At 47.2% G+C, this 27,032-nt stretch overlaps 1 protein-coding gene across 2 annotated transcripts in view; it reads right to left on the bottom strand.

The window, feature by feature from the left end:
• Window positions 1-16: 16 nt before the first annotated feature.
• The window catches only part of SGSM1 (small G protein signaling modulator 1), an 88,408-nt gene continuing 61,392 nt past the window's right edge, over window positions 17-27,032 (bottom strand). For both annotated transcript variants that reach the window (XM_032395215.1, XM_032395214.1), the window contains 9 exons: window positions 23,069-23,251; window positions 21,716-21,784; window positions 19,785-20,375; window positions 17,744-17,868; window positions 14,869-14,951; window positions 8,892-9,001; window positions 6,709-6,805; window positions 5,485-5,652; window positions 17-3,201 (listed from right to left, as the gene is read on the bottom strand). In XM_032395215.1, coding sequence (XP_032251106.1) covers window positions 3,113-3,201; window positions 5,485-5,652; window positions 6,709-6,805; window positions 8,892-9,001; window positions 14,869-14,951; window positions 17,744-17,868; window positions 19,785-20,375; window positions 21,716-21,784; window positions 23,069-23,251 — 1,515 coding nt within the window. In that variant the 3' untranslated portion in view covers window positions 17-3,112. The remainder of the gene's footprint in view (window positions 3,202-5,484; window positions 5,653-6,708; window positions 6,806-8,891; window positions 9,002-14,868; window positions 14,952-17,743; window positions 17,869-19,784; window positions 20,376-21,715; window positions 21,785-23,068; window positions 23,252-27,032) is intronic.

Below are 27,032 nucleotides of genomic sequence, written 5' to 3'. Positions count from 1 at the left end.
GTTTGTGTTCCCTCTCTCACTGTGTCTCTCTCTGTCATATAAATGGATAAAATCTTAAAAAAAAAAAAAATAAAACCTGCAGTTTTGATGGGTGCTTATTAGACTGAATCAAGTTTTGCTTCTGCAGCTGAAAGCTAGTTGTTTCCCTTGGCCCATGTTTAGAGGCTGCGAGGAGTGGACATCCATGAGAGGTACCCGTTGCTTGATGGTGAAGGTTCTGAATGGTAGCCGCGAGCGGGGACTGTGGATGTCAAGGGGGTCAAGCTGCTCATCTGTGGGAGGGAACATCAGGCGTGAGAGATGAGCTCTCTCAGCAGGTGCCAACGTAGACGTATTGACCCCGAGTCAAATGGCTGACCATCTGGGGACCCTTCCTATGCACTGGATCTTGGGGGATCCCCACCTTTGAATCTACGCTCAGCCACGTGACTTACTCTGAGCCACAGAATGTAGAACAAATGCTTTCATGCCAATTCCAAGCTGAGGTCTCAAAAGGCCTTGCACACTTCTGCTTGCTCTCTTGAAAACTGCCACCACGGCCACATACACCAGCCTGAGCTGGCCTGCCAGGGGATGAGAGACACGTGGCCCAGTTTCCCCCAGTTTCCTGCCCGACAGCCGGCCAACCATCAGAAGCGGAGTCGCCTTGGTGGCCATCAGCTGACCACTCACATGAAGAAGTCCATCTCAGACCAGAAGACCCTCTCAGCCCATGCGGTCAACCCACAGAATTGCAAGCTAAATAAATGGCAGTGTGAGGCCACTGAGCTTTGGGGTGCTTTGTTATGCAGCATTACTCATGCTGACAGCTAACTGATACAAGGGAGCGAGAAGTGTTTCGCCTGCCTTGAACCTCCTGGGGAAAGACCAGGCAGCTACCATGAGACTCGGTCTCCGTCTGGGTCTGGGTCACTGGGGTGGGGTTGGGAGGACACAGTCTTCCACAGCGAATATTTCTCTCCTTCATGTTAAAAAAAATTCCTGCAGCTCAGAAACGAAAAATAACCCATATTCACACATTTCTGTTTATATGTATTTTCTCTCTATATAGACACAACTCTTCAGGAAACAGTTACAAGAAAAGGAGGAGGGCACTCCATAGACAGAACGACTTCCCACACACTCGATTTCCAGGACACAAGGACGCACACGATGTACAGAGACCGAAAAAAGCACAGTAAGCCGAATAAATAGGAGTTGTTCCAAATCACAACCACGGACACTTCTCTGGAACACCACGAGAGAGAAAGCGGAGAAGAGACTGTGTGCTGTACTTTGTGACTGGTCTGACGAGAAAATAAATAAGAATCGGAAGGTCTAGGACCTGGGTCTTGCTAAAATAATGTCCTCTGTAATGAACAGCTGAGTGACTAGATAGTCTTTGATCCGGAGGGGCCTTTTGCACATATTTTACCCCCATCTTGGGAAGGCAGGGGACCAGAGCGGGGAGATGCAATTGTCACGGAGCATACTCTTCGGAGGCAAGGGTCATTTAGGTCTCGTCCATCCTGCTCAAGAGGCCCCCATGTCAGGGACTGGGGGGGTGATGGATGCAGCTGAAGGCACTGGGACCGAGGGATTAGCCTTCACAAGCACGCAAGGCAGGGATTCCTCCCCCCTCCTGGTTTGCTCAGGACAGAGGACTAATGTACTCTATGAATGCTTCCATGTGCTTTGAGTCTCCTCCCCTCTCCAAAATTCTCCCTGACATTCTGGGGAGGAGCCTTCCAAACTGACGCTATTTCTCCCGAGTGCCAGGCATTCTCAGAAGGGGGTTGGCAGGACCGCTCGAGCAGAAGGACAGGTAGGCAGGGCGAACCAGCTAGCTCAGGGTCTGTCTGTGACTGGCAACCCTCTGTGTGAAGACACGGAGGGGACCATTCCCAGACTTAGCCATGACCCTGGCGCCAGGTCATCGGCATGTTTCCCAAGGAAAACACATGCCCCAGTCTTACCCTGGCTGACCTCAGTCTACCCTGGCTGACCTCTGCCTTCCTTTTCCTCCTTTGTCCTGAGCGAGCCAAGGCACCTAGGGAAAAGCCAGCCTCCCTGACTTCTCTAGAAGTAGCTTTCACCAACACACACCTTCCAAGCTTCTGGAGCACCAGAACCCACATGCAGAAGGACAGGTGAGGTCTTCCCCAGGAAGGGAAGAAAGGGATGTGCACTCTGCCCTGTATGGGGGGGGGGAAGGAGAGGGACTCTGGGAGGGACCCCAAGGAGCCTCAGGCTGTCTCACACCTACAGATATTTCTGACGTTCCATTACCCTTCCAGGGAGAGACCTTTCTTGAAAAGAAGAAAAGAAGTCTCTCCTGGGGTTGGGAGAAAAAAAGGAGAGAATACAACAAACGGCATCCAGCCCCTGAAAGGGATGTGGACTCCCGTGTGCCTTTTCTGAATGGGAAGGGGCCTCAGGATACAGGCCCTGTAAAGGAAAGGCGAGGAGGGAGATACATCGGTAGCCCCTCCTCGACGTCAGTGGTTCTCAAATGGGGACATTTGGCAATATCTGGAAACGTCTTGGTTGTCACAACTGGGTTGGGGAGGGGGCCCTACTGGCGTCTAGCAGGTAGAGGCCAGGGATGCTGCTCAACACCCTACAATACACGTCCCCTCTCCGAAAAGACTACCTAGCTCCAATGTCCACAGTGCGGGGTGCAGAAACTGCTCCAAGCCAACCTTCCAGCCATGTTCTGGAACACCACCAAAGGCCCCTTTCGGAGCACAGAGGTAGCCCCACAGACCTCTCCTACACCAATTCCCCCCAAAATTCCCTCCCTGAGTCTCATCTGACAGAACAGTTTGGAGGGACTGGGACAGAACAAGAGAGAGGCGACCGTTCTGGAGGCCACCCATGAAAATGCTCCCTCCGTCCGCTGACGCACCCCGACTCCCTTGGACAATCTTTGGTCAAACGGAAAAACGTAAGGCTGAACTGAAGGGGCAACCCCTCGACCCCACCTGCCTGGGTGGCCAAAGTTGGGGTAGTTTCTCTTTGCACAGAAGTCCATGCTCATGAACAGACACGGGGACCTCGCGCCCGGGGCAGCCCGGAGGAAAAGCGGGCTGGGCGGGCAGCTCGGCGGACACGGCCCGGGGAGAGCAGGCCCTCACTTGTTCTCGATCAGAGTCTGCACCTTGTACACGAGGTCCCGGGCCAGCTTCAGGACGTGTTTGGTGTTGTGCCGCTCGGCCATTTCTGAAAGAGCGCAAGGCAAGAGCTCATGAGCCTCATTCTGTGTCCATCCTGGGGCCCCCCTTGCAGCTTCTAGTGGGGGGGTCCCTGGGGCATCCCCATCATCATCATCTGGCATCATCCCCAAGCAGAGACCTTGGGGAAGGCCTGCCCCTTTGGACCCTGGTTTCCGCATCTGTAAAATGGGGGTTACCACAGTTTCTGCCTTACGAGGCTACTGTGAAATCAAACTAGAGGATGTGGGTTCCCACTGCGTGCTTGAAGAAAGTTAGGTCTTCCCACCCACCTTGTATAAACACCACGACTGGGGACCTTTCAAGAAAGCAATGCTGGGGGCACCTGGGTGGCTCAGTCAGGTAAGTGTCTGCCTTCAGCTCGGGTAATGATCCCAGGGTCCTTGGATCCAGTCCGACATCCGGCTCCTTGCTTCTCCTTCTCCCTCTGCCCCTCCCCCTGCTCATGGTCTCTCCCTCTCTCTCCCATAATAAAAATCTTAAAAAAACCCCAAAAAACCAGGCAATCAATCAAAGTCAAATAAAGACTATAGATTAGTTAATAGTAATGTACCAATGTTAACTTCTTAGTCGTGACAAATGTTCTAGGATCAGGTAATGTAGAGACATCAAGGGCAGCTGAGTGGAGGATATCAGGAACTCTGTACTATCTTTGCAGCTTTTCTTTAAATCTACGGTTATTCCAAAATAAAATATTTGATTTAAAAATAAAAATAAAATAATGTTTCTCGGGTGCCTGGCTGAGTCGGGAGAGCATGTGACTCTTTTTATTTTTTATTTATTTTTATTATTTTATTTTATTTCATTTTATTTTTTTAAAGATTTTATTTATCTGAGAGCAAGCGAGCAAGAGCAAGAAAGAGCATGAGAGGTGAAGAGGAGCAGAGGGAGAGGGAGAAGCAGGCTCTCCGCTGAGCAGGGATCCTGATGCAGGGCTCGATCCCAGCACCCCGAGATCATGACCTGAGCCAAAGGCAGACGCTTCACCGACTGAGGCACCCAGGTGCCCCAGAGCATGTAACTCTTGATCTCGGGGTTGTGAGTCCCAGCTCCACGTTGGGTGTAGAGATTACTTAAAAATAAAAATCTTAAAAAAAAAAAAGTGTTCTTGGGGTAGGGTCAAAGGTGGCTTTTTTTTCTTCTTTTGCTTTTTTCCAAAATCATCTTTAGTTTTTAAAAATTTTTATTTATTTATTTATTTATTTATTTTTAAGATTTTATTTATTCATTTGAGACACAGAGATACAGAGAGAGAGAGAGCATGAGCAGTGGGAGAGGCAGAGGGAGAGGGAGAAGCAGACTCCCTGCTGAGCCAGGAGCCCGATGTGGGGCTCGATCCCAGGACCCTGGGATCATGACCTGAGCTGAAGGCAGACACTTAACCATCTGAGCCACCCAGGCGCCCCTATTTATTTTTTTTTTTAAGATTTTTATTTATTTATTTGACAGAGAGAGAGAGACAGCGAGAGAGGGAACACAAGCAGGGGGAGTGGGAGAGGGAGAAGCAGGCTTCCCACCGAGCAGAGAGCCCGATGCGGGACTCGATCCCAGGACCCTGGGACCATGACCTGAGCTGAAGGCAGACGCTTAACAACTGAGCCACCCAGGCACCCCTAGTTTTTAAAAATTTTTAAATAGTGATAATAGGAGCCAGAACTTCCAGTTATGGGGCTCCTCAGATGAGCAAGGTATTGCATAATAGGCTTTATCCATGTTGTCTCATTTAATTGTCCCAACATCTCTGTGAGGGAGGGGTTAGTACCATTCTATCCCCAAGGAATCTGAAGCCCAGAGACAGGAAGTCACTTGTCCAAGGTCACACAGCTCCCAAGTGGCTGGGATCGGAATCCCATTTCAAAGGCTGTGCCTTTCTGACATCACTTCAAATGCCTTCCTGGGGCTGCTTTTGTGCCCATCAGCCCTCCGAAGCAGACACTTTTACCCCATTTCACAGATGAGGAAGAGAGGCTTAGAAAGAGGGGAAGTGACTTATCCACGGGCACAGCTGCTTAGTGGCAGAGCTGGGGTTTGCCCCCGAGCCTGATTTCAACACCCATGCTCCTTCTGCTGGACTCCTGAGAAAAATGCATTCTCTGCGTTACAAGATGTCAACTGATCCATTTGGAAATAGACCCAAGAAGCGGATGGAAACCCCTTCCCCCATCCCCTTCACTGCGTGTCAATCTGAGCGCATCTCCCACCCTCCGAGGCCCCAGGAAGGGGCCCGTCAGAAGCCTGCACCCCTCAGAGGACAGCCCGGTCACACGGGTACCATTAAAGAATTTGATGATGTCCGTGAAGTCCATGTTGTTCTCCAAGATGATGTCACGGTAGACCTCCACCAGAGCCAGCGCAATGAAGAGGACGTAGTGGGCAGACGAGACGTGTTTGGCTGCCCAGATGGTCTCCCAGACAGAGAAGACGTCATCGTAGACGAGCTCTGCCAAGGCACCAGCATGCACGTGCGTGGGGAGAGGGTCAGCCACGGAGCTCCCGCTGCCGCCCTCCCTCTGGGAAGATCCCAGGCCAGCTGTGCCCTGTGCTTCTGTCCTCGTGCAGCCGACAGAGCTCAGGTCAGGAGACAGGAGACCTGCACTCTGCCACTTGACCATCAGAAGCCTCAGTTTCCCTATCGGGAGAAAAGGCTGTGCGGACTAGGGGGTTGTAAGTTTCCAGCTTCTGTAACGGAAGGAACCAAGCCTGGCTGGGTTTCATTTACACCGACCTGTCCCTGCTGTCCCTTGACCAGTGTCCCCCTTTCTCCCTGCACCTTACAGCTCCTCTAGCACCCACGGGGGTACCGCCTTGCTTCTGCACACAGGCAGAACTCGCTGCTGCCTCTGGGGCTGGTCGAGAAACGAGAGCGAGTGATGGTGGAGAGCAAGGCTTCCTGTGTCCAGTAAGCTCAGTCTGAATCCAGCCCCACCACCGGCAAGGTGACCTCCCCTCCACCATCCTCTCCCTCTCCTCCTCTGTAAGTGGGGTGAGCCTTGAAGAGAAAATACATAGAAATGGCTCAGCACACTGTCTGGCAAGCAATAAACACCTCCCTGCAGGGTAGATACTCTTATCAGCATCACCCCCACTTTGCAGAATACCAGGGTGCTGTGCTATACCCCATTTCTAAGTCACATGGGCCACATGTCACTCGGGACAAGGGGTACCTTGCCGCCGATAAGCAGCATAACAGAATGGAAGGGCACTAACTGGGCTTAGGAGGTGGGCAGAGGTGGCCTAAGATTCTGGCTCCACCGGTCCGACCTCTGAATTGAATTCTTAGCCTTAGTTTCCTCATCTGTAAAATGGGGACTGTAACAACAAACTGTCATTGCAAAATAGGGCAGGTGAGCCAATAGTCAGAACTCGATAAACGGGTGTTCCTCTCTTCCTCTGGCTTTGCTCCAACACCCCCAGCCTCGCCTCCATGGTCCCTTTCTTCCCCCTGAGGTTCTGCTGCAAAGATTCTGGGAACCACGCCCCGGTTTGAAGTCATTACCTCGCTTGAAATCCAGCAGGAACCAGCGGTAGCAGAAGTAGAAGTGAGTGTAGTCCCCATTCTGATGCATCAGCTCGAAGAGCTCTGAGTCCAGAATCTGCCCGCGGGAGAAAAGATTGGCATCAGCCTCCTGGCAAGAGGCTGGCCCAGAGGAGTACGCTGAATAGAGACTGACCCTCTTACTGGACGCTGCACAGCCCCATGACCAAGTGGAGTTAGGAAACGGGCAAAAGATTTGAAGTGAAAATCGACCCAGCTCAGGTCAACCCAGTTGTTTTTCCAAAGAAGATACGCAAATAACCATAAAGCACGGAGAGATGCTCAGCATGATTCGTCAGGAAAACACAAATCAAAACCATAACGAGATACCACTTCACACCTTCTAGGACAAGAATCCAGAATCAAAACGACAATGAAGCGTTAGTGACAATGGAGAGAAACTGGAGCCCTGGTATGCGGCTGGCGGGAAGGTAGCCTGGGGCAGCTGAAACGCCAGCCCTAAGGACATCGTCGAGAGAAATGCAAACAGATGGCCACATAAAGACCCGTACACGAATGTTCACAGTGGCACAATTCCCAAGAGCCGAAGACTAGAAACAGCCCAAGTGTCCATCAGTGAATGGCTGGATACACAAAACGTGGCAGAGCCCACCAGTGGAGCATCATTTGGCAATAAAAAGTCATGGCCTCCTGACACCTGCTACCACACGGATGCACCTTGAAAACAGGATGCTGAGTGAAAGAAGCCAGACACAAAAGGCCACATGTCATGTTACTGCATTTCTATGAAATGTCCGGAATCGGTCAATCTATGGAGACACAAAGTAGATTAGTGGTTGCCAGGAGCTGGGGAGAGGAACTGATGTTACCATGGTTACTAGGGTTTCTTTTTGGGATGCTGAAAATGTTCTGAAATTAGTGATGGTTTCACCACTGTGATTATGCTAGAAACCACTGGATTGTATATTTAAAAAGGGTAAATTGCATGGTATGTGAATTATATCTCAATAAAGCTGTGTGTGTGTGTGTGAGAGAGAGAGAGATAGAGAGAGAGAGAGAGAGAGAAATATACCCAGATGTTACTTTGAGGAAAAGGACCAATACAAGCAAACATCTTTTTTTTTTTAATTTAAATTCAATTAATTAACATACAGTGTATTATTAGTTTCAGAAGTAGATGTCAGTGATTCATCAATCTTATATAACACCCAGTGTTCATTCCATCAAATGCCCTTCTTCATGCCCATCACCCAGTTACCCTATCCCTCCACCCCTCTCCCCTCCAGCAACCCTCAGTTTGTGTCCTATGATTAAAAATCTCTTATGGTTTGTCTCCCTCTCTGATTTCGTCTTGTTTTATTTTTCCCTCCCTTCCCCTATGATCCTCTGTTTTGTTTCTTAAATCCCAAATATGAGTGAGATCATATGATAATTGTCTTTCTCTAATTGACTTATTTCACTAAGCATAATACCCTCCAGTTCCATTCACGTCATTGCAAATGGCAAGATTTTATTTTTCTGATGGCTGCATAATATTCCATTGTATATATACACACCACATCTTCTTTATCCATTCATCTGTCGATGGACATCTAGGCTCTTTTCACAGTTTGGCTATTGTGGACATTGCTGCTATGAACATTGGGGTGCAGGTACCCCTTCGGATCCCTACATCTGTATCTTTGGGGTAAATACCCAGTAGTGCAATTGCTGGGTCGTACGGTAGCTCTATTTTCAACTTTCTGAGGAACCTCCATACTGTCTTCCAGAGTGGATGCACCACCTTGCATCCCCACCAACAGTGTAGGAGGGTTCCCCTTTCTCCGCATCCCCGCCAACATCTGTCGTTTCCTGACTTGTTAATTTTAGCCATTCTGACTGGTGTGAGGTGGTATCTCAGTGTGGTTTTGATTTGTATTTCCCTGACACGCGAACATCTTTTTAAGGGCTTGTTCATTACGTAGCCAAGTCTTGTTCATTACGTAGCCACGTCTTGTTCATTACGTAGCCAGGGGGCCTGGACTGAATAAATGCTCAGTGAGAATGAATCCGTGGCATTGATTCGAGCTAATGGGAGTTGGAATGAACTGAATTGAGTTCGACTAAGCATGACTAGCCTATTGATTTGAGGACCACTGGGCTGAGGTGGAAGAAGTTACATTATTGAATAGGACCGGTCCTACCTGGATCAGCGACCTCATGTTGGCAAAGTGCGTGTCCATGGCGCCTCCGTGGGGGAAGTTCTGGCTCATCCTCTTCATGAGCTCCGTGAAGCAGCTGAAGGCGAGGGCCTCTGGGGAAAGAGCACAGGAGAAACAGCTGCCACTGCCCGGGGAACAGGAGCTCCCAAGGTGATCCCAAGGTCGAAGGCCCCGAGCTGGTTCATGAGGTCCACAGCCAGAGGAGACACACACAGACAAGGGAGAGTCCGTGTATCCCATGTCAGGGAATGCTCTGCAGTCTTAACCACATGCTTTCCACCTCTGAGGGGTCGAAATAGCCTTTCTTTTAGGAAATGATGATGACACCAGATCCTCTTTTTATTTACTTTTTTAAAAAAGATTTATTTGTTTTAGAGAGAGAGCACACGCCTGTGGGAAGGGCAGAGGGAGAGAGAGAGGAAGAGAATCTCAAGCAGACTCCCCGCTGAGCGTGGAGCCCGATGAGGGGCTCAATTTCACAACCCTGAGATCATGACTGGAGCCAAAACCCAGAGTTGGATGCTTAACTGACTGAGCCACTGAGGTGCCCCCACATACTCTTTTTAAAAGATCCCTATTTGCTCTAATAAAAAGTTGATGATGTTTTGTTGGTCCCAAACTTTTTTTTTTCTTTTTCAAAATTCTACCAGTTCATGGATTTCTCAAGTCTGGAAACTGCTGAATTAAAACGGCGATTGTCAATACCAGAAGGGTGCTAACAGGCATTATGCAGAGAAAGGGTCCAATAACTTTGGGAAATGCTAGAGAGGAACTACATATAATTGAGAAAGTAAAGGCTCTGAGAAGTCCCGCAATAAAGAAACCTGTTTCATACTGTTTTAGCCAGCGTTTAGAAAACTTTGTTTGAAAATGGTACCTTTTTTTTTTCCTCTTTACACCTGGTAACTTGGGAGAAAGTTACACTAGACTGGAAGGTTTCCCAAGGCATAGTAAGATCTTCATTTTTAAAAAGACTTTATTTTGGGGATGCCTGGGTGGCTCAGTCAGTTACAAGTCTGCCTTCAGCTCAGGTCATGATCCCAGGGTCCTGGGATGGAGCCCCGCATTGGGCTCCCTGCTCAAAGGGAAGCCTGCTTCTCCCTCTGCCTGCCACTCCCCCTGCTGGAGCTTGCGCATACTCTCTCTCTGACAAATAAATAAATAAAATCTTTAAAAAAAAGTCTTTATTTTTTAGAACACTTTAGATTTATAGAAAAATTGAGAAGAGAGCAGAGACAATTTCCATATACCCCCACACTCAGTTTCCCTTATGAAGAACATCTTAGCATGGTCCATTTGTTACAATTAACGACCCACTGATGACACATTATTAACTAAACTCCATAGTTTTATTTTCTGTTCCAAGAACCCATCTAGGATAACACATTAGTACAGGTCTCCCCCTCTCCTCTCCTCTCTCTATAGGACAGTTTCTCAGGCTTTCCCTGTTTGTCATGACCTTGGAAGTTGTGAGAGCAGTTGTCACGTATTCTAGGTGAGGCTTCTCTATTGGAATTTGTGATGTTTTTCTCACGATAAGACTGGGATTTGGGGTTATTGGGAGAAGGACCACATGGGTAATGTGCTATTTTAATCACATCATGTCACCAGCACCTGCTACCCACATGATTTCTGACCGGTGATGTTGATTTCAGTCACCTCGCTGTCACAGTGTTTGTCATGGTCTCTCTACCACACAGTTTCCCTCCCACCCGCACCCCCTTCTATACTGAACTGCTGGGAAGGAAGTCACGATGCACAGCCCGTGTCTAAGGAGTAGGGCGTTATGCTCCCTGTTTTTTAACAGCCTTATTGAGATTCACACAGCATAAAATTCACTGTTTTAAATGTAAGGCTCGGGTTTTTAGTATAATTCACAGAATTGTGCAACCATCCTCTCGAAGGTCAGAACATTTTCAGCACCTCCAAAAGACAACCCCACACATCAGCAGTCATGCCCCATATCCCTCTTCTGCCAGCCCCTGTCAGTCATTTGTTTTCTGTCTCTACAGCTTTGCCTCTTCTGGACATTTCTAATAAATGGAATCATGCACTATGTGGCCTTTTACGTCTGGCTTCTTTCACTTAGCATAGACTCTTCCAGGGTCATCACATTGTAGCATGTGTCAAGTAGTTACTTTTTGGCCAAACAGTATTCCAGTATATGGCTACACTACATTTTGTTTATGCATGCATCCCTGATAAACATTTGGGTTGTTTCCATGTTTTTGGCTATTGTGAATAATGCTGCTGTGTGCACATTCCCGCACAGAGTGTTTGTGTGAACATATGTTTTCATTTCTCTTGGGGTATACCTAGGAGTGGAATTGCTGGGTCTCACAGTAACTCTATGTTTAACATTATGAGGAACTGCCAGACTGCTTTCCAAAATGTTAAACATTTTACAATCCCACTAGCAAAGTACAAAGGCGCTGACGTCTCCATATTATCACTAACACTTGATAGTTTCCATGGCTTTGATTCTAGCCATCTTAGTGGGTGTGCAGTGGTATCTCATTGTGGTTTTCATTTGCATGTCCCTAGGGACACAAAGATATGGAGCATCTTTTAATATGCTTCCTGGCCACCTGTAGGTCTTCTATTCTGTTGAGAAATTCTATCTAAACCTTTTGTCCATTTTTAATTGGGTCATTTATCTTTTTCTTGCTGAATGGTAAGAGCTCTTTACATATTTTGGATCTAAGTCCCTTATATTACACATGTGATTTGCAAGCATGTTCTTCCATTCTTTGGGCTCTCTTCATTTTCTTGATGGTGTCCTTTGAAGCACAATAGTTCTTAATTTTGTTAGGTCCAATTTATTTCTAATTTTGTCACTTTATTCTTTTGGTGCCATATCTAAGAAACCACTGCTTAACACCCAAAGTCACAAACCCAAGGTCACCAAGATGTATGCCTATGTTTTCTTCTAATAATTTTATTGTTTTAACTCTTGTATTTAGGTCTATGATCCATTTTGAGTTAGTAGTTTTGCATATAGTATGAAGCAGGAGTTTGACTTCAACCTTGTGCATGTGGATACTTGGTTGTTTCAGCATCATATGTTGAAAAGACCCTTCTTTCCTTGCTGGGCTGAAATGTCTTGGCACCCTTGTCAAAATCAATTGATGTAAATGTACCAGAAACACTTATTTCTGGACTTCCTTTTTTTTTTTTTAAGATTTTATTTATTTGTCAGAGAAAGAGAGAATGAGCACAAGCAGGGGGAGGGGCAGAGGCAGAAGCAGCAGGCTCCCCTGCTGAGCGAGAAGCCAGATGCGGGACTCGATCCCAGGACCCTGGGATCATGACCTGAGCCAAAGGCAGATGCTTAACTGACTGAGCCACTGAAGCGTCCCTATTTCTAGACTTCCAATTTTATTGTACTGATCTACGTGTCTACCTTGTGGAAGTACCACACTCTCTTGATTACTATAATGTAGTAGGTTTTGAAGCTGGGAACTGTGTGTCCTCTAACATCTTCTCCTTTTTCAAAATTGATTTTGCTATTCTTGGTCCCTTGCATTTCAAATGAGTTTTAGGGTCAGCTTGCCCATTTGCACAAAAAGTGCAGCTGGGATATCGATAGGGATCGCACTGAATCAATTTGGAGAGAATGGCCATCTTAACACTACTAAGTCTTCTGATCCATAAACATGAGATGTCTTTCCATTTATTTAGATCTTTAAATTTTTTAAAGATTTTATTTATTTATTTGAGAGAGAGAGAGTACATGAACGGGGGCGGGGGTAGAGGGAGAGGGAGAAGCAGCTCCCCACTGAGCAGGGGGCCCACTAGGCTCAACCCCAGGACCCTGGGATCATGACCTGAGCCGAAGGCAGATGCTTAACTGACTGAGCCACCCAGGCGTCCCTAGATCCTTAATTTTGTTAACAATGTTTTACAGGGGGCGCCTGGGTGGCTCAGTCGTTGGGCATCTATCTACCTTCGGCTCAGGTCATGATCCCGGGGTCCTGGGATCGAGCCCTGCATAGGGCTCCCCGATTAACGGGGAGCCTGCTTCTCCCTCTCCCACTCCCCCTGCTTGTGTTCCCTCTCTCGCTGTGTCTCTCTCTGTCAAATAAATAAAATAAAAATCTTCAAAAAAAAACCCAACAAGGTTTTACAGTTTTGGTATACAGGCATACTTTGTTTTATTGTACTTTTCTGATACTGCCTTTTTTTTTTCTACAAATTGAAGGTTTGTGGCAATTCTACACCAAGCAAGTCTGTCTACCGGCATCATTTTTCCAACAGCATTTGCTCACTTCATGTCTCTGTGTCACATTTTGGTAATTCTTGCAATGTTTCAAACGTTTTCCTTATTATTATATTTGTTACGGTGATCTGTAATCAGTGATTATGACTCACCCATAACTCAGATGATGGTATTTTTTTTTAGCAATAAAGTATTTTTAAATTAAGGTATGTACATTATTTTTCTAGACATAATGCAATATATTGTACACTTAATAGACCACAGTTTTCTAGACATAATACAATATATTGTACACTTAATAGACCACAGTGTAGTGTAAGCATAACTTGTACATGCACTGGGCAATCAAAAAATTCATTTGACTCGCTTTATTGCAATATTCGCTGTATCACAGCGGTCTGTAATTGAACCTGCAAATCTTTCACTTCTTCTGTTAAATTTATTCATAAATATCTTGTTTTAGATGCTATTACAAATGGAATCGCCTTCCTAATTTCACTTTTGGATTGTTCAGTGCCAGTGTAGGCAAGTACAACTGACTTTTGTATATATGTCTTGTGTCTCGCAACCTTGCTGGACTTTATTAGCTCCAGTATTGTGGGGGGGGAGGGGCAGTGGGAGAGGGAGAGAGAGAATCTTAGGCTCCATGCCCAGTGTGGAGCCCAACAAGGGGCTCAATCTCACAACCCTGCCATCATGACCCGAGTCAAAAATCAAGTGTCAGACGTTAACCGACTGAGCCACCCAGGTGCCCCTCCAATACTTTTTTTCTTATTCCTTGGGATTACTATATGCCAAAAAAATCACATCATCTGCAAGTAGATAGTTTTACTTCCTTTCCAGTATGGCTACCTTTTATTTCTTTTGCTTCCCTAATTGTCCTGTCTAGAATCTTTTGTAGCAAAAGTGGACATCCTTGTCTTATTCCTGATCTTAGGAGGAAAGCATTCGGTCTTTCATCATCGAGTATGAACTAGCTGTAGGTTTTTCTTAGGTGCCTTTTATCATGTTTAGGAAGTTTCTCTCTATTCCTAGTTTGTTGAGTGTTTTTAACATGAAAGGGTGTCAGATTTGGTCAAATGCCACTTCGTCAACTAAGATGACCGTTTCATTGTTGTCCTTTGTTCTATTAATACAGTGAATTACTTCGTTGAACCAGCCTGTGTTTCTGGGATAAATCCCATTTAGTCATGATATATAGCCCTACTATATCTTGCTGGATTCAGTTTGCCAAGTGTTTTGCTGAGGATTTTTGTCTTTATATTCATAAAAGGACATCAGTCTGTAGTTTTCTTTTCTTGTGATATCTTTGTCTGGTATTGATATCAAGGTACCGATGGGTCCTCATATAAGGAATGGTCTCACAGAATGAGTTGGAAAGTATTCCCTCCTATTCTACCTTTTGAAGAGTTTGTGAAGAATTGGTATTAATTCTTAAGTGTTTGGTAGAATTCACCAGTGAAGACATCTGGCCTTGGGTTCTTCTTTGTCCCCATTCATGTCTGTACAATCAGTGACCAGCAGAGGCCTGGCTGGGGGTTGGGCACCTGGCAATAAGTGTGGGCTAATATGGAACATCAAGACTTTTTATTTCACTAGGACCTTGGTGTGTTCACCAACAGGTCCTCTGAGCACCTGTGCGGACCCGTTCCACGGAGTCACAAAATGAGGTGAACACCCCTCCTCTGCAGTAGGAAGAAAATTGCACCCCTGGCCCTGGAGTGGGGAGGACATACTCACCATCATCCAGGATGACCAGCAATGGAGCCAGGAGGTCACACATGCCCTGGACGTAGCCGATCTCAATGTGCTGCCAGATGTAGCTGCGAGAGAGACAAGGGGCCCGTGGATGGCACTCACGACCTGTCTCTCCAACCCACTCATCCTCTCCCTCCTCCCTTGTCCCCCATCCCTCACCTGGACCACTCACTCCTTCAGCTCCCACCTGCATCCCCTACCCCAGCCTGACACTCTTCAAATATCCTATTCTCAGCCACCACGATGGGCTTCCTAAAGCCCAACTCAGAGCACCACATGCTCACAGGCTCCCCGCTGCATGACAAGACAATGTGCAAACTCCTTCACTGGGGGTACAAGGCATTCAGCGTCTCCTCCCCATCCATCTTCACCGCCCCACCACCACCTCCTGGTACTTCTTCCTCTCTGGCACATATTCATGCCCCTGGGCTTTGCCCTAGCAGTTCTGTGCCTGGAGTTCCCATCTGCCCCTTAATAATAAGAACTAATATTTACTGAGCATTTACCCTATACTCAGGCACTAAACATGTATAGCACCATGAAATTCTCAAAATAATCATATGAGAAAGGTATTATCATATCCCATTTTACAGATGAGGAGACTGAGGCCCAGAGACATAAGTGACATGCATAGAGTCATTCACCTAATAATAAATGGCAGAGGCAGGATTTGAACCCAGGTGGCCTCACCGCAGGGTATATGTATGCCAAGTGGTTTCTTGAGTCTCTCCTAATTTTGCCAAAGGCCATCTTGAATGTCACCTTCTCTGTGAGGCCTTCCATGATTTCTCCCAAAGCCATAACCCAGAAAAGGCTGGTCTATCCTTCCTTCTTCCCCAGCACCTTTTCATTTTAATGTAACATAGTAAATTAAAGTTCATTATATTTGTATCCCCTCAACTCAATTTTGAGAGGCAATGATTGCTTAGGAGACTATAAAACAGAATAGTTAGGAGACAGTACTTATTAATAAAAATGAGTTAGAGCAGGGGTTTGCAAACCTTTCCTGACAGATAATAATTATTTTCAGCTTTGCACGCTGTATGTTCTCTGTCTTAACTACTCAACTCTGCAGAAGCAATCATAGATACTATGCAAACAAATGGGCATGGCTGAGTTCTAATAAAACTTTATTTACAAAAATGAGTGCTGGCTACTGGGTATTTACCCCAAAGATACAAAAGTAGGGACCCGAAAGGCTACGTGCACCCCGATGTTTATAGCAGCAATGTCCACAATAGCCAAACTGTGGAAAGAGCCAAGATGTCCATCAACAGATGAATGGATAAAGAAGATGTGGTATATATATACAATGGAATATTATGCAGCCATCAAAAGGAATAAGATCTTGCCATTTGCAACGACGTGGATGGAACTGGAGGGTATTATGCTGAGTGAAATAAGTCAAACAGAGAAAGACATGTATCATATGACCTCACTGATATGAGGAATTCTTAATCTCAGGAAACAAACTGAGGGTTGCTGGAGTGGGGGGTGGGGTGGGAGGGATGGGGTGACTGGGTGATGGACACTGGGGAGGGTATGTGTTCTGGTAAGCGCTGTGAATTGTGCAAGACTGTTGAATCTCAGATCTGTACCTCTGAAACAAATAATGCAATATATGTTAAGAAAGAAAAAAAGAAGAAGAAGAATGTAGCAGGAGGTGAAGAATGAAGGGGGGGAAATCGGAGGGGGAGAAGAACCATGAGAGACGATGGACTCTGAAAAACAAACTGAGGGTTCTAGAGGGGAGGGGGGTGGGAGGATGGGTTAGCCTGGTGATGGGTATTGAGGAGGGCACGTTCTGCATGGAGCACTGGGTGTTATGCACAAACAATGAATCATGGAACACTATATCTAAAACTAATGATGTAATGTATGGGGATTAACATAACAATAAAAAAATTTAAAAAAAAATGAGTGCTGGGCTGCATTTGGCCTGTGGGCTACACTAGTAGTTTGTGAGCCCCTGAGTTAGAGTAGAATGGAGAGATGTCCAGGATGCATTATTAAGTGTATAAAGCAAGTTGTAGAAAACATAGTATTAATCCCATATAGGTAAAATTAAAAAAAAAAAAAACATAAAACACATATGTGTTTTAAAAAAAACATGTTAAAAAAACATTAAAACACATAGGCACTCATGTGATATTATACAATATATACGATCTATTGTGTTATTTTACATGTATAATACACACATGGCTTGGGAAGATGTTCGCTCAATTGTTAGCAGGAGTTTCTTCTAGGGGAGGGGGCGTTATGACTGGAGAGGGAAGCAGTTTCTCTTTGGACCTTATGAACTTCTGGTTTTGCTGGTTGATTGAGGTTCTTAATAAGCCTGAGTTACTTTCGTATTTTGAGAAATAAAATATTCAGTATGTAGTGAAAAGTAATAAGAAGCTCCAGGTCTTGGCTTAAGGAAATAAAGCACAAGATTCTAGAACCTGAGAGATGTGAGTATGAGCTCCCGTTCAGCCAACTGCCCCGCTGGGGGACTCAAGCAATATGGTGGCCCTCAACCTCTGTTTCCTCCTCTGTAGATGGGGAATGGGTGGGGTAGGGGGATGGGTGGGATAGGGGGGTGGGAGCTAACATCCCACAGGCTTGCTGTGAGGACGAGGTGAAACAGCTTTTAGTAAAGGGCTCAGGAGAGAGCCTGGTATACAGTAAGGGCTTAATAAATGCTGTTATTATCATTAGTCTGACTGTTATCTTGTCAGTGTGGGCTGGCATAAACGCCAGGTGGGCAAGGTGCCTGGGGCAGAGGCGGCCGTCCGGCTGGGCTCCCTGGGGCCCCTGCCTCTGCTACCCTCTTCCGCGCCCCTGCAGACGCCCTCCCCCCACCCCCAACCACCTGCACATGATGTTGCGTAGCTTCTCCAGGTTGGCGGGCGTGAAGTACCAATAGTTGCGGTCACACCTCTGCACGTCCTTCTCGATGCGGTGCAGGTTCACCGTGTACAGGTCCAGGAGCTCCGGCTGCAGGTCCCCAGGGAGGGGAAGGAAAGAACAGTTACACCCCCACTCCTCCCAGAGGTCGGATTCCACAGGTTCTCCCTCCTCCCGCCTCATCGGCTCCTGGTGCCGCTGAAATGCACATCCTCTCCCTGGACCGCGTGGGTGTTTGGTTTCCTTTCTGTTGTTGCCCGGGATGATGACAGTTCTTTTTGTTTTTCTCCCTTCTATGAAACAAGACAATTCTCTAAGGTGCACAGACTAACTATCCCCGTTGAGCGCACGAGGGTTATAACTAGCTGGAGGTGCATCCCCACCCCCTGAACATGCGACAGGAAGAATGGAGGAAGCGAGCAGAAGTCCAGTTCCGGCCATAAGCTGGACTTGCTGCCTTGACCCCACCTGATGAAAAGGTGCAATGATATGGCAAGAAAAATACGGAACATTTCAAGGCCAAAATTTAACCCAAAAAGGCAAGAAAATACCAAATCTGGCTTTTGCCTTGAAGGAAGCTTCCAAATTGGCAAAATGTAAGCTTGGATTGAATGGTTTTGGGGTCCTTCTCCCCTAAGGTCAGGAATCTATTAAGAGACTTTCCTACATTAAGGTGGGACCCCCAAAGAGCCCCATCCCTGGTAAGGGACGCCTGGAAGAAAAACTAACATTTGGGGTCTCAAGGACAAATGCCTGTCGTGAATAGAGGTGCCAAGTGAAGTGTAAAATACATCTCCCTGGATAATTAACAGCTTTGAATCAGGTTTACAACGTATGCAGGTGGATAATCCAAAAGCAAGAGTAACTTCTACATGAAGGTGAAGACAAATCTAAGATGACAGCTATCTATCGGGAGCAGTGGACAGGGAAAGGCCACTGGGGAGACTTCTTGAGACATAAAAATGAACAGAAAAGCTGACGTGTCTGAATGTTCCAGGAGAGATTTAGAAAACTGGCAGAGTTTGGAGGTTGGGGAGTGAACTGCTGATCCACATGTGGCAAACAAAGGAAAGGAAAACAGAGACAAGGAAATGAAAACGCATCTGGGGAAAACAGAATTTTTTTGGTAGGAAAGGAAAAATAAATACAGCTTCCTAGATGGTGTATACATTATGTTGTTATACTAGTATAATGTATAACTAAAATGATTATAACTGTAGTGGATGGATAGGGCTGGGAAGGTGTCACCCGTGGGGTGAGGGTGTGGGTGTGGAATGTCTGGAACTGAAGAAAAAGGAAAAAAAAAAAGATCAAAAAGTAGCAATACAAGTATGTTATTTACAGACATGAGGGTAAACACCAGATAATTTGGGCAGAGTAAGTAACCTCCACTGCCTCTGGGAGAGCTCCACACGGGTGGGTGGGGAGCACTTCTGGTTCCCTATTTAGCCTGGTTTGTTTTGACTCTATATATAAACTATGGGCAAGTATATCTTAGAAGTAAGTTCTTTAAAGGAAAATGGAAACACCACGCCTGGCTCAGAAAACCTCCCATTCAGCTGACATCCTTTGGCTTGGACTTTTTGGCAAGAAAGCAAACTTGAGTATTTAAAAGTTGCTGGACTTGAGTGTGTGCCAAGATGCTCATCCTCAAGGCTGCTATTGACGGGGAGGGCTCACCACATGTCAGGCATGGAGGACCGGACTCACTAATTCTGAGCTCAAGAGAGAAGGTACTCAACTGATAGGGAAACTGAGGCTCAGAGAGATAAAGAGACATGCCTCAGCTGGGATTGAACCTGGGACAGTCTGAACTGCACAGCGTGTGATCTTGAGGTAGGATACTGTCTTCCCTCCCAAAGGGGCTTCTCCAGGGCAGCCTCTGTGCTGGGGAAAATGTAGCAGACCAGAGGTCGTGCTGGGAAACTGAGGCTCGTGGGACATGCCCAACCCTCCCGCAGCTGTTAGGTGAGAGAACCGAGTGGAGGAGAACCCTGGTGGCTTACAGAGTAAGTGACACCGCTGGAAGACACGGGGGATGCCTCGTTGTTGGCAGAAGTGACCACGGCCAGAGAAGCCAGGGCGGGGAAGAGACTTTCCATCTCGGGCTCTTCTGAGAGGTTGTCCTCGCTGTCCACCTGGCTGTGCTTCTCCACCTCACCGCTCCCCCAGCCCTCCATGGCAGCCCCCTCCTTCTCGGGCAGGGCCACGTCCATGCTGCCAGTGAGGGACATGAACTCGTCCATGCTCTCGTTGGCGAGGAGGTCACTCTCCAGGCTGTCCTGCACAGCCAGCTCCTCGCGGGGGGCCTCCTCCCGGGAGGTGGTGGCCTCGCTGCTCTGCCCGTCATCCGCGCTGCTGTCCCCAGGTCGGAGCGCCAGGGGGGCGTTGCGCTGGGCGTCCATGACACTGTCTTCTGTGCTCAGGCTGGGCTCCGAGTGCTCCGAGAGGCCCGAGGAGAAGTTGTGGGAAGAGGGATGGCCAGAGTCCGGGGAGCAGGTGCCATTCACCAGGTTCCCATTGGGGATCTTGGGCTGTTTCTCCTCCAACCTGCCTTCCATCTCTACCTGCTCTACTTCGTCCACAGACTCAAACACCTGAAGACGAGGTGCACAAAAACAGAGAGACGAGGATGTCCACTGTGGCGCTGCTCCCAGCAGCAACCTAAATCCCCATCAGCGGGGGACGGGTTCAAATATAGAACATGCACGTGGAATACTATACAGTTGGGAAAAGGGGTGGGCTGGAACCAGGTATAATATCTGCTCCCGTTGTAAAAATTAAAAAGTGACCTATTGCATGAAAATGCATAGAATAATCCAGAAATAAAGAAGCACTGAAATTGTCTGAGGAGGGAGTATGTGGGAATTCAAGCGGCAAGAAGCGCACCTTTCATCACACAAAATTGTATGCACGTAGATCTTTTAAGTAAAGAATTAGTTAAAAACATAAGGAACAGGCTAAAAACAGCATATTATATCCACGTGGTTGGCTATTACAGATCAATTTTCAAAAGTAGTTAGATATGTATGAATCACTGTGAAAAAGCCTCCAGGATACATCTCAAAGATTTATCTGTGGTTCTTTGCGTCCTGAGATCATATCCTATTAAGGAGATAAGACCATGTTCCAAGGGGACATGAAATATTTCTTCTCTGTGTGTTTATGTCACCAATCTGATTTGCTGTTAAAATCACGTTTTTGGTTTTTAAAAATTTCTTCTAGATTCAATTGTTTTAAATTATGTAAAAAAAAAAAGTATCTAACTCCAAAGTTGGAACCAGGAAACAAGGGGTATTCATGGAAATGTAGCTTCTTTCCCTGTGCCCCTTCCCTGACTCCTGTAGGTAATCATTCTGATTCGTTTCTGGCTTATTCATCCATTGTTTTTGAAAATAGATATATTAATATTAATATTTCCTCTTTTTATGCAAAAAGTGACACAGTGTGCATATTTTGGGGGCTTTGCTTTTTTATTTAATATCCAGTGAGATGAGTTAACATTTCATTGAATAAAATGGAAAGCTGTGGGCCAACACATACGATGGCATTTATGTAGAAATTTTCAAAAATTATCAAACATTGCAATATATCCTTTACATATTGTGTACATACTTCTGTGTATGTATAGGCAATCAGCAGGGTGACAGGACACACAGCTAAATGATGCTATTTCTAGGGAGCGCAAGTGGGGATTAGGAATGGTCAAAGCCAAATTTAGCTTTCTCTGCAATATTTTAATTATTTAGAAGAAGAGATTCATGTATTACTTGTGCAACTAAAAACTCCATTTTTAATGCTAGTATAAAAAGCTAAAACAAATAGACCATAAGTGACCTATAGATGATGGATGTCCAGTGCCTTTACTCCAGGTTGGAGGGGGGGGGATGGGGGGGAAGGGGAGGATGGGGAAGGCGCGGGGCCTCCAGAAGGTCACCTGTGTGCTGTTGCTGGAGTCACTCTGCAGGCGGACATGCTGTCGGCCGGAACTGCAGCTCTGGGAGGACTGATAGAAAAAGGGGCCGAGAAAGCAGGGGTGAGGCATTGCATCCCAGCTCTGGGGCCCTGCCCCTCAGCTCAAGCAGGGATTCTGCAAGTGTGGTCTCATCTCTATTCCTGACTTGGGCAAGTCCTATTAGGGCCTCAGCCTCCTATCTGTACAACGAGAAGGCGGGGGGGGGGGGGTCTCCCTCTGTTCCCTGGAGCCTCAGGGGCCACACAGAACCCACAGGACCCCACCTCCCACTCCTGCAACTGGAAAACCCTACCTTTAGCTGCCCTGTACTTGAGACCTCTGGCTCATATATAAGTTCAACTCTGAGTGACTGGTTGGCACTAAGGGCCTGATTTTTTGTTATTCCCCTCTCTGTCTGCATGCTTTTGCCCTATAACTTCTAACTCCTGCCTACTCATTCGCAAGGCTGGGCCCTGTGACGTGCTTCGGCCAGGGGGATGTTAGCAACCTCGCCAGGGCAGGGGTTTAACCAGCCCTTGTGTGTATTTCCGCTTTGTCTCTTTATGATTTGCCTTCACTATAAGAATGTGCCCAGCTCAGCCTGCTGGGGGATGAGACGGGGAGCATAAGCCGGTCACCCCAGACGTGGGAGAGAGCCCAGCGAAGATCAACAAACCTTTTAGCTGACCAGGCACTGACAGTGGGCGCAAGAGTGAGCCCAGCCAGCCCCGCTCAGAGGTGCTCGGCTGAGCCAGATCCATGCGTATACATTCAGTGCTTACTGTTAGAAGCCGCTGACTTTTGGTGGATGCTGCTATGCTATGCAGCATGATTGCTGGCAACCTGATGAGTATACACCGCTGGGGAAGAGAATTAACTCTCTTCTCAGCTCCTTCTTTGGGCTGCTGAACTGGAGGCTCTGTGAGAGCCGAGAGGTCTGACTTGGCCACCGGAGCGTTCCTGACATTCCAGGACATTCCTGGCATGCTGGTAGGCACTCAGTGAGCATTTGCTGAATACATGAAAGTCTAGCTCTGTGCTAGGCGCTTTGTGTGCACTATCTCACGTGAGCTGCACACAAACCTCCCCTACGCAAATGGTTGTTCCCATTTTGTAGATGTGGAAACTGAGGCCCAGAAGTAAAGGTGCTTGCTTGAGGCCTCACAGCTAGGAAATGGTGAGGCTGGATTCAAACACAGGTCGGTCAAACTCCATGGTTTGACAAACGCTAGGGGTGACGGCTCCAGACACCCAGCTGTCACCATTCCTACAATAAACGGCACAGATCCCAGCCTTTACTGCCCCCCGTGCTCCCGGGTGGGTGCCGCCCATCACCTCATTGCTGATGGTGGAGTCCCGGTGCATCATCCGGTGCAGGTGGCTGTCCAGGCTGGCCCCTGACGAGCATTTAGCCAAGGCAGCCGCGTGGGACTCCCGCTCCCTCTGCCGCACGATGGCCTCACAGCCCAGCCACTCGGCCATTGTCTGTGTGTAGCACGCGTGAATCTGCTCGTCCACCTGCCGGGGCAGAGGCAAGGTCACCCCTGGGGAGAGCCAGCCCAAGCCAGAAGAGGATGCTAGCTCTGGCCTGGGACCCTGAGCCCCAGAGACACCCAGCCATCATTCATGGACATCCAACGGATATTAAATGAACACCTACTATGTGCAGGGCACTGGCTAGGCCCTGGGGATACACAAACGTGTGCGAGGCTACTTCTTTCTTCCCATATTCCCTCCCTCCCTCCCTTCCTCTTCCTTCCTATTCATTCATTCACTCATTCATTCATACATTCAAGTATCTGTGGAACTTCTACTCTGCAGACAGCGTACTAAGCCTAGGGGGTTCGGAAGGGAGAGGACTGTTTCTTTCCTTCCTTACTACCTTTTCTCCTTCCCCATTCACTCATTTACCCATAATTCGGAAGCACCCACACTGTGCTAGGTACCACACTAGGCATGGGGAAACAAGGTGAGCAGGATGCCCCGCTCCATCCATCCATCCACTCCCTCCACACATTTACTGAGGGCCTCCCACGTGCCCGGCGCAGGGCCAGGAGCAGAGGACACAAAGATGAACAAAACTGACCTCTCCCCTTTACTCCTGCAATGGCCCTACAGAAGGATTACAGATTTCAAGCATTTTCCTTGTGGTATGTCAGCAGACTGCAGGGCAGCTTGCATTGTTCCTGATACACAGCCCAGGTAACTGAGGCTCTGAATCTGTCAGGCCTCTGGGCGCAAGTGGGGGCAGACGAGCTGATCTAAGTAAGGGTGTGGAGGGGCACGAAGAGAGAGGGCAGAGAGCCTGCCCTGGGCCGGGCTGGGAGGGGTGGGGAATCCTTCAGCTATTCAGGGCTTCCAGAGAGAGGCTGAGGGTCCACCCTGACCAAAGGCCTGTCCTCCCACCCACTGACCTCCAGAAGATTCGTCCCAGCACACCTCCCCATTCCCACTGCCTTTCTAGGCTAGGTTTCCATGACCCTGCACCAGGACGACCCCAGTAGCCCCCTTCCCGGTGCCTGCTTGTCCCAGCCTGCCCCCCCAATGCATTTACCCCTCAGCAGCCTCCTCTTTGTTTCCTCCCCAGCCCCACCTCTCACTGTCACCCCCACCCTCCTGTCCTTTATGTTCCAGCCACCACGCCCACCATGCACTTCCCGCCCTCCCCACACAAACCCACACAGATACACATACACACCCCACATCATGCACGAGTCTGCCCTCGGACTTTGCTCTTGCCGGCCCCTCTTCCTAGAGGCCCTTCCTCACCCCTCTTGCCTGGAAAGCGAGCAGGTAGCCTTCTGCCTGGCAAAGGTACTTCCTATGTGCTCTTACAGCCCCTGGGTTTGCCTCCGTCTGACTCTGCACAACCCCCACTAAACTGGCAAGGATCTTGTCTAACGCACCGTTGGGTCCCTGGTCCCAAGCACGGGGCCTGGCACCCCAGAACGCTGTTCCTGTTTGCCAGGAGCCAGGAAGCAAGGGGTGAAGCATGGCGGGGGCCTCCTGCTCTTCCCGAGATGATTTTGGACAGTTCACTGGCATGGGGTCTTATCATACGGAATCACAGTGTGATTTCTATTTCTAGCTCCCCTTTAACTTTTCCGATTATGGGAAAGGTCAGTCTGGTGCTACGGTGTCCTGAACCCCTCCTATAACACTTCATAATCCCCCTTTCTGACAGTGAGGGAGCAGGCCTCAGGCAGGCTACGGCATCTATGTGGAACGGAATTATACCTTTTTGTCATATCCTATTTATTTTTATGGTTTCCTTCTATTATGGCAAGTCATGTCAGTTTTCCATTGAATGCAGGGATATCAACTGTCTTTTTAAACAAGCTCTACACACAGTGAGTCAACTTACTGACGAATATATAACAGCACAGGTGGTACATGGATATGGTTTTAAGAACTTAGTATGAATAAAAGAATGTAGAGTCTCTCAATAATTTTTATATTGATTACATGCTGAAATGGTAATATATTGGCTATGTTGGGTTAAATAAAATATATTATTAAAATTAATTTCACCTTGATGAAATGATGCAGACCTACCCATACACACACACACACACACACACACACACACACGGGTGCACACACATACAAGAACACACGAGCTAATGCAGAAGCTGGTGAAATCCTAGTGGGGTCTGTAGTTAAGGGAGCACTACTGTGCCAATGTTAATGTCCTGGCCCTCGGTATTGGGCTACTGTTCTAGGTGATGCTTCCATTGGGGAAAGCCGAATGATGGGTACGGCAGGACCTCTTTATTATAGTTTTTGCAACTTCTCATGAACTTATCATTTTTAAAAGTATTTGTGGGCATCTGTTTCTTTCCATTTTTCAAAACAGGACTACTAAAACATTAACTGAACATTTAAGATTAACATAGGAGCTCCAGCTCAAGGTGACTCATTGCAGGGTGGTATCAGATCAACGGAACAGAATGGAGAATCCACACTAATATGCCCAACTGATTGCTGACAGGGGCACAAACAATTCACTGGAGGAAGGATAGCCTTTCTGTCGAATGGTGCTGGAGCCACGGGACATCACAGGCCAAAAAATGATCCTTGACCTAAACCACTCACTGTACACAAAAATGAACTCAAAATGGATCACAGACTTAAACGTAACACGTACAACTATAAAACTTAGAGAAAAGAAACATAGGAGAAAATCTTTGGGATCCAAAGGCTCTTAGACTTAGACTCGACACAAAAAGCACAATGTATATAGGAAACATTGATAAACTGAACCTCACCAAAGATTTAGAAATTTGTTCTGCAAAAGATCCCATTAAGAGGATGAAAAGACAAGACACAGACTGGGAGAAAATATCTGCAAACCATCTATCCAACAGAGAAGGAATATCTAGAGTATATAAAGAACTCCCAAATCCAACAGTAAAAACCCAAACAATTCAGCTAGAGAAACAACATGAGCAGACACTTCACCAAAGACAGGTGGCAAGTAAGCGTGTGCATAGATGTTCAGTATCACTGGCCATTTGGGAAATGCCAATTAAAACCACAGTGGGACATCATTTACACCTGCCTGAGTGGCTAACATAAAAAAAAACAGCAATGAGACCAAAACGCCAGGGAGGATGCAGGTGTGGATCACTCGGATATTGCTGGTGGGAACAGAAATTGTTCAGCCGCTGCAAAAGCTTGACAGTTTCTTCCAAAACTAAGCATGCACACCGTATGTCTCAGCAGTTGTACTCCTGAGCATTTAATGATGACTTACGCTCCCACGAAAACACGAATGTTCACTGCCATTTTGTAATAGCCCAAACCGGGAAACAGCCCACCTGCCCACCAACAGGTGGATAGTCAAACTGTGATGCACCCAGGCCACGGAACACCATAGAACTCTTGGCCATGGAGAGGACAGACTGCCAGAGGATTACGCTCAGTGAAAAAGTCAATCCCAAAAGGTTACATACTACATGATTCCATTTGTACAACATTGTCGAAAAGACAAAATTGCAGGAATAAAGAACAGACTGGTGGTTGCCAAGTGTTAGGCTGGGAGGTGTGGCTAAAAAAGGGTAACAGGAGGACCCTGGTAGCACTGGAAATGTTCAGTATGTTGACTGTGGTGGTGATACACACCACACACACACATACACACACACACACACACATAAATGTCAATGCCCTGGTTGTGATATTGTATTATACTTTTTTAAGATGCTACCATTGGGAGAAATTGGATAAAGGATACCCGAGATTCTTCTGCATTATTTCTTGTAACTCTGTGAATCTACAATTATGTCCCAAAATAAAA

Source organism: Phoca vitulina, unplaced genomic scaffold, assembly GCF_004348235.1.
Source record: "Phoca vitulina isolate PV1807 unplaced genomic scaffold, GSC_HSeal_1.0 scaffold82, whole genome shotgun sequence".
NCBI lineage: Eukaryota > Metazoa > Chordata > Mammalia > Carnivora > Phocidae > Phoca > Phoca vitulina.
The sequence above is the reverse complement of the archived record's forward strand: the minus strand, read 5'-3'. Positions and strand labels throughout refer to the sequence as shown.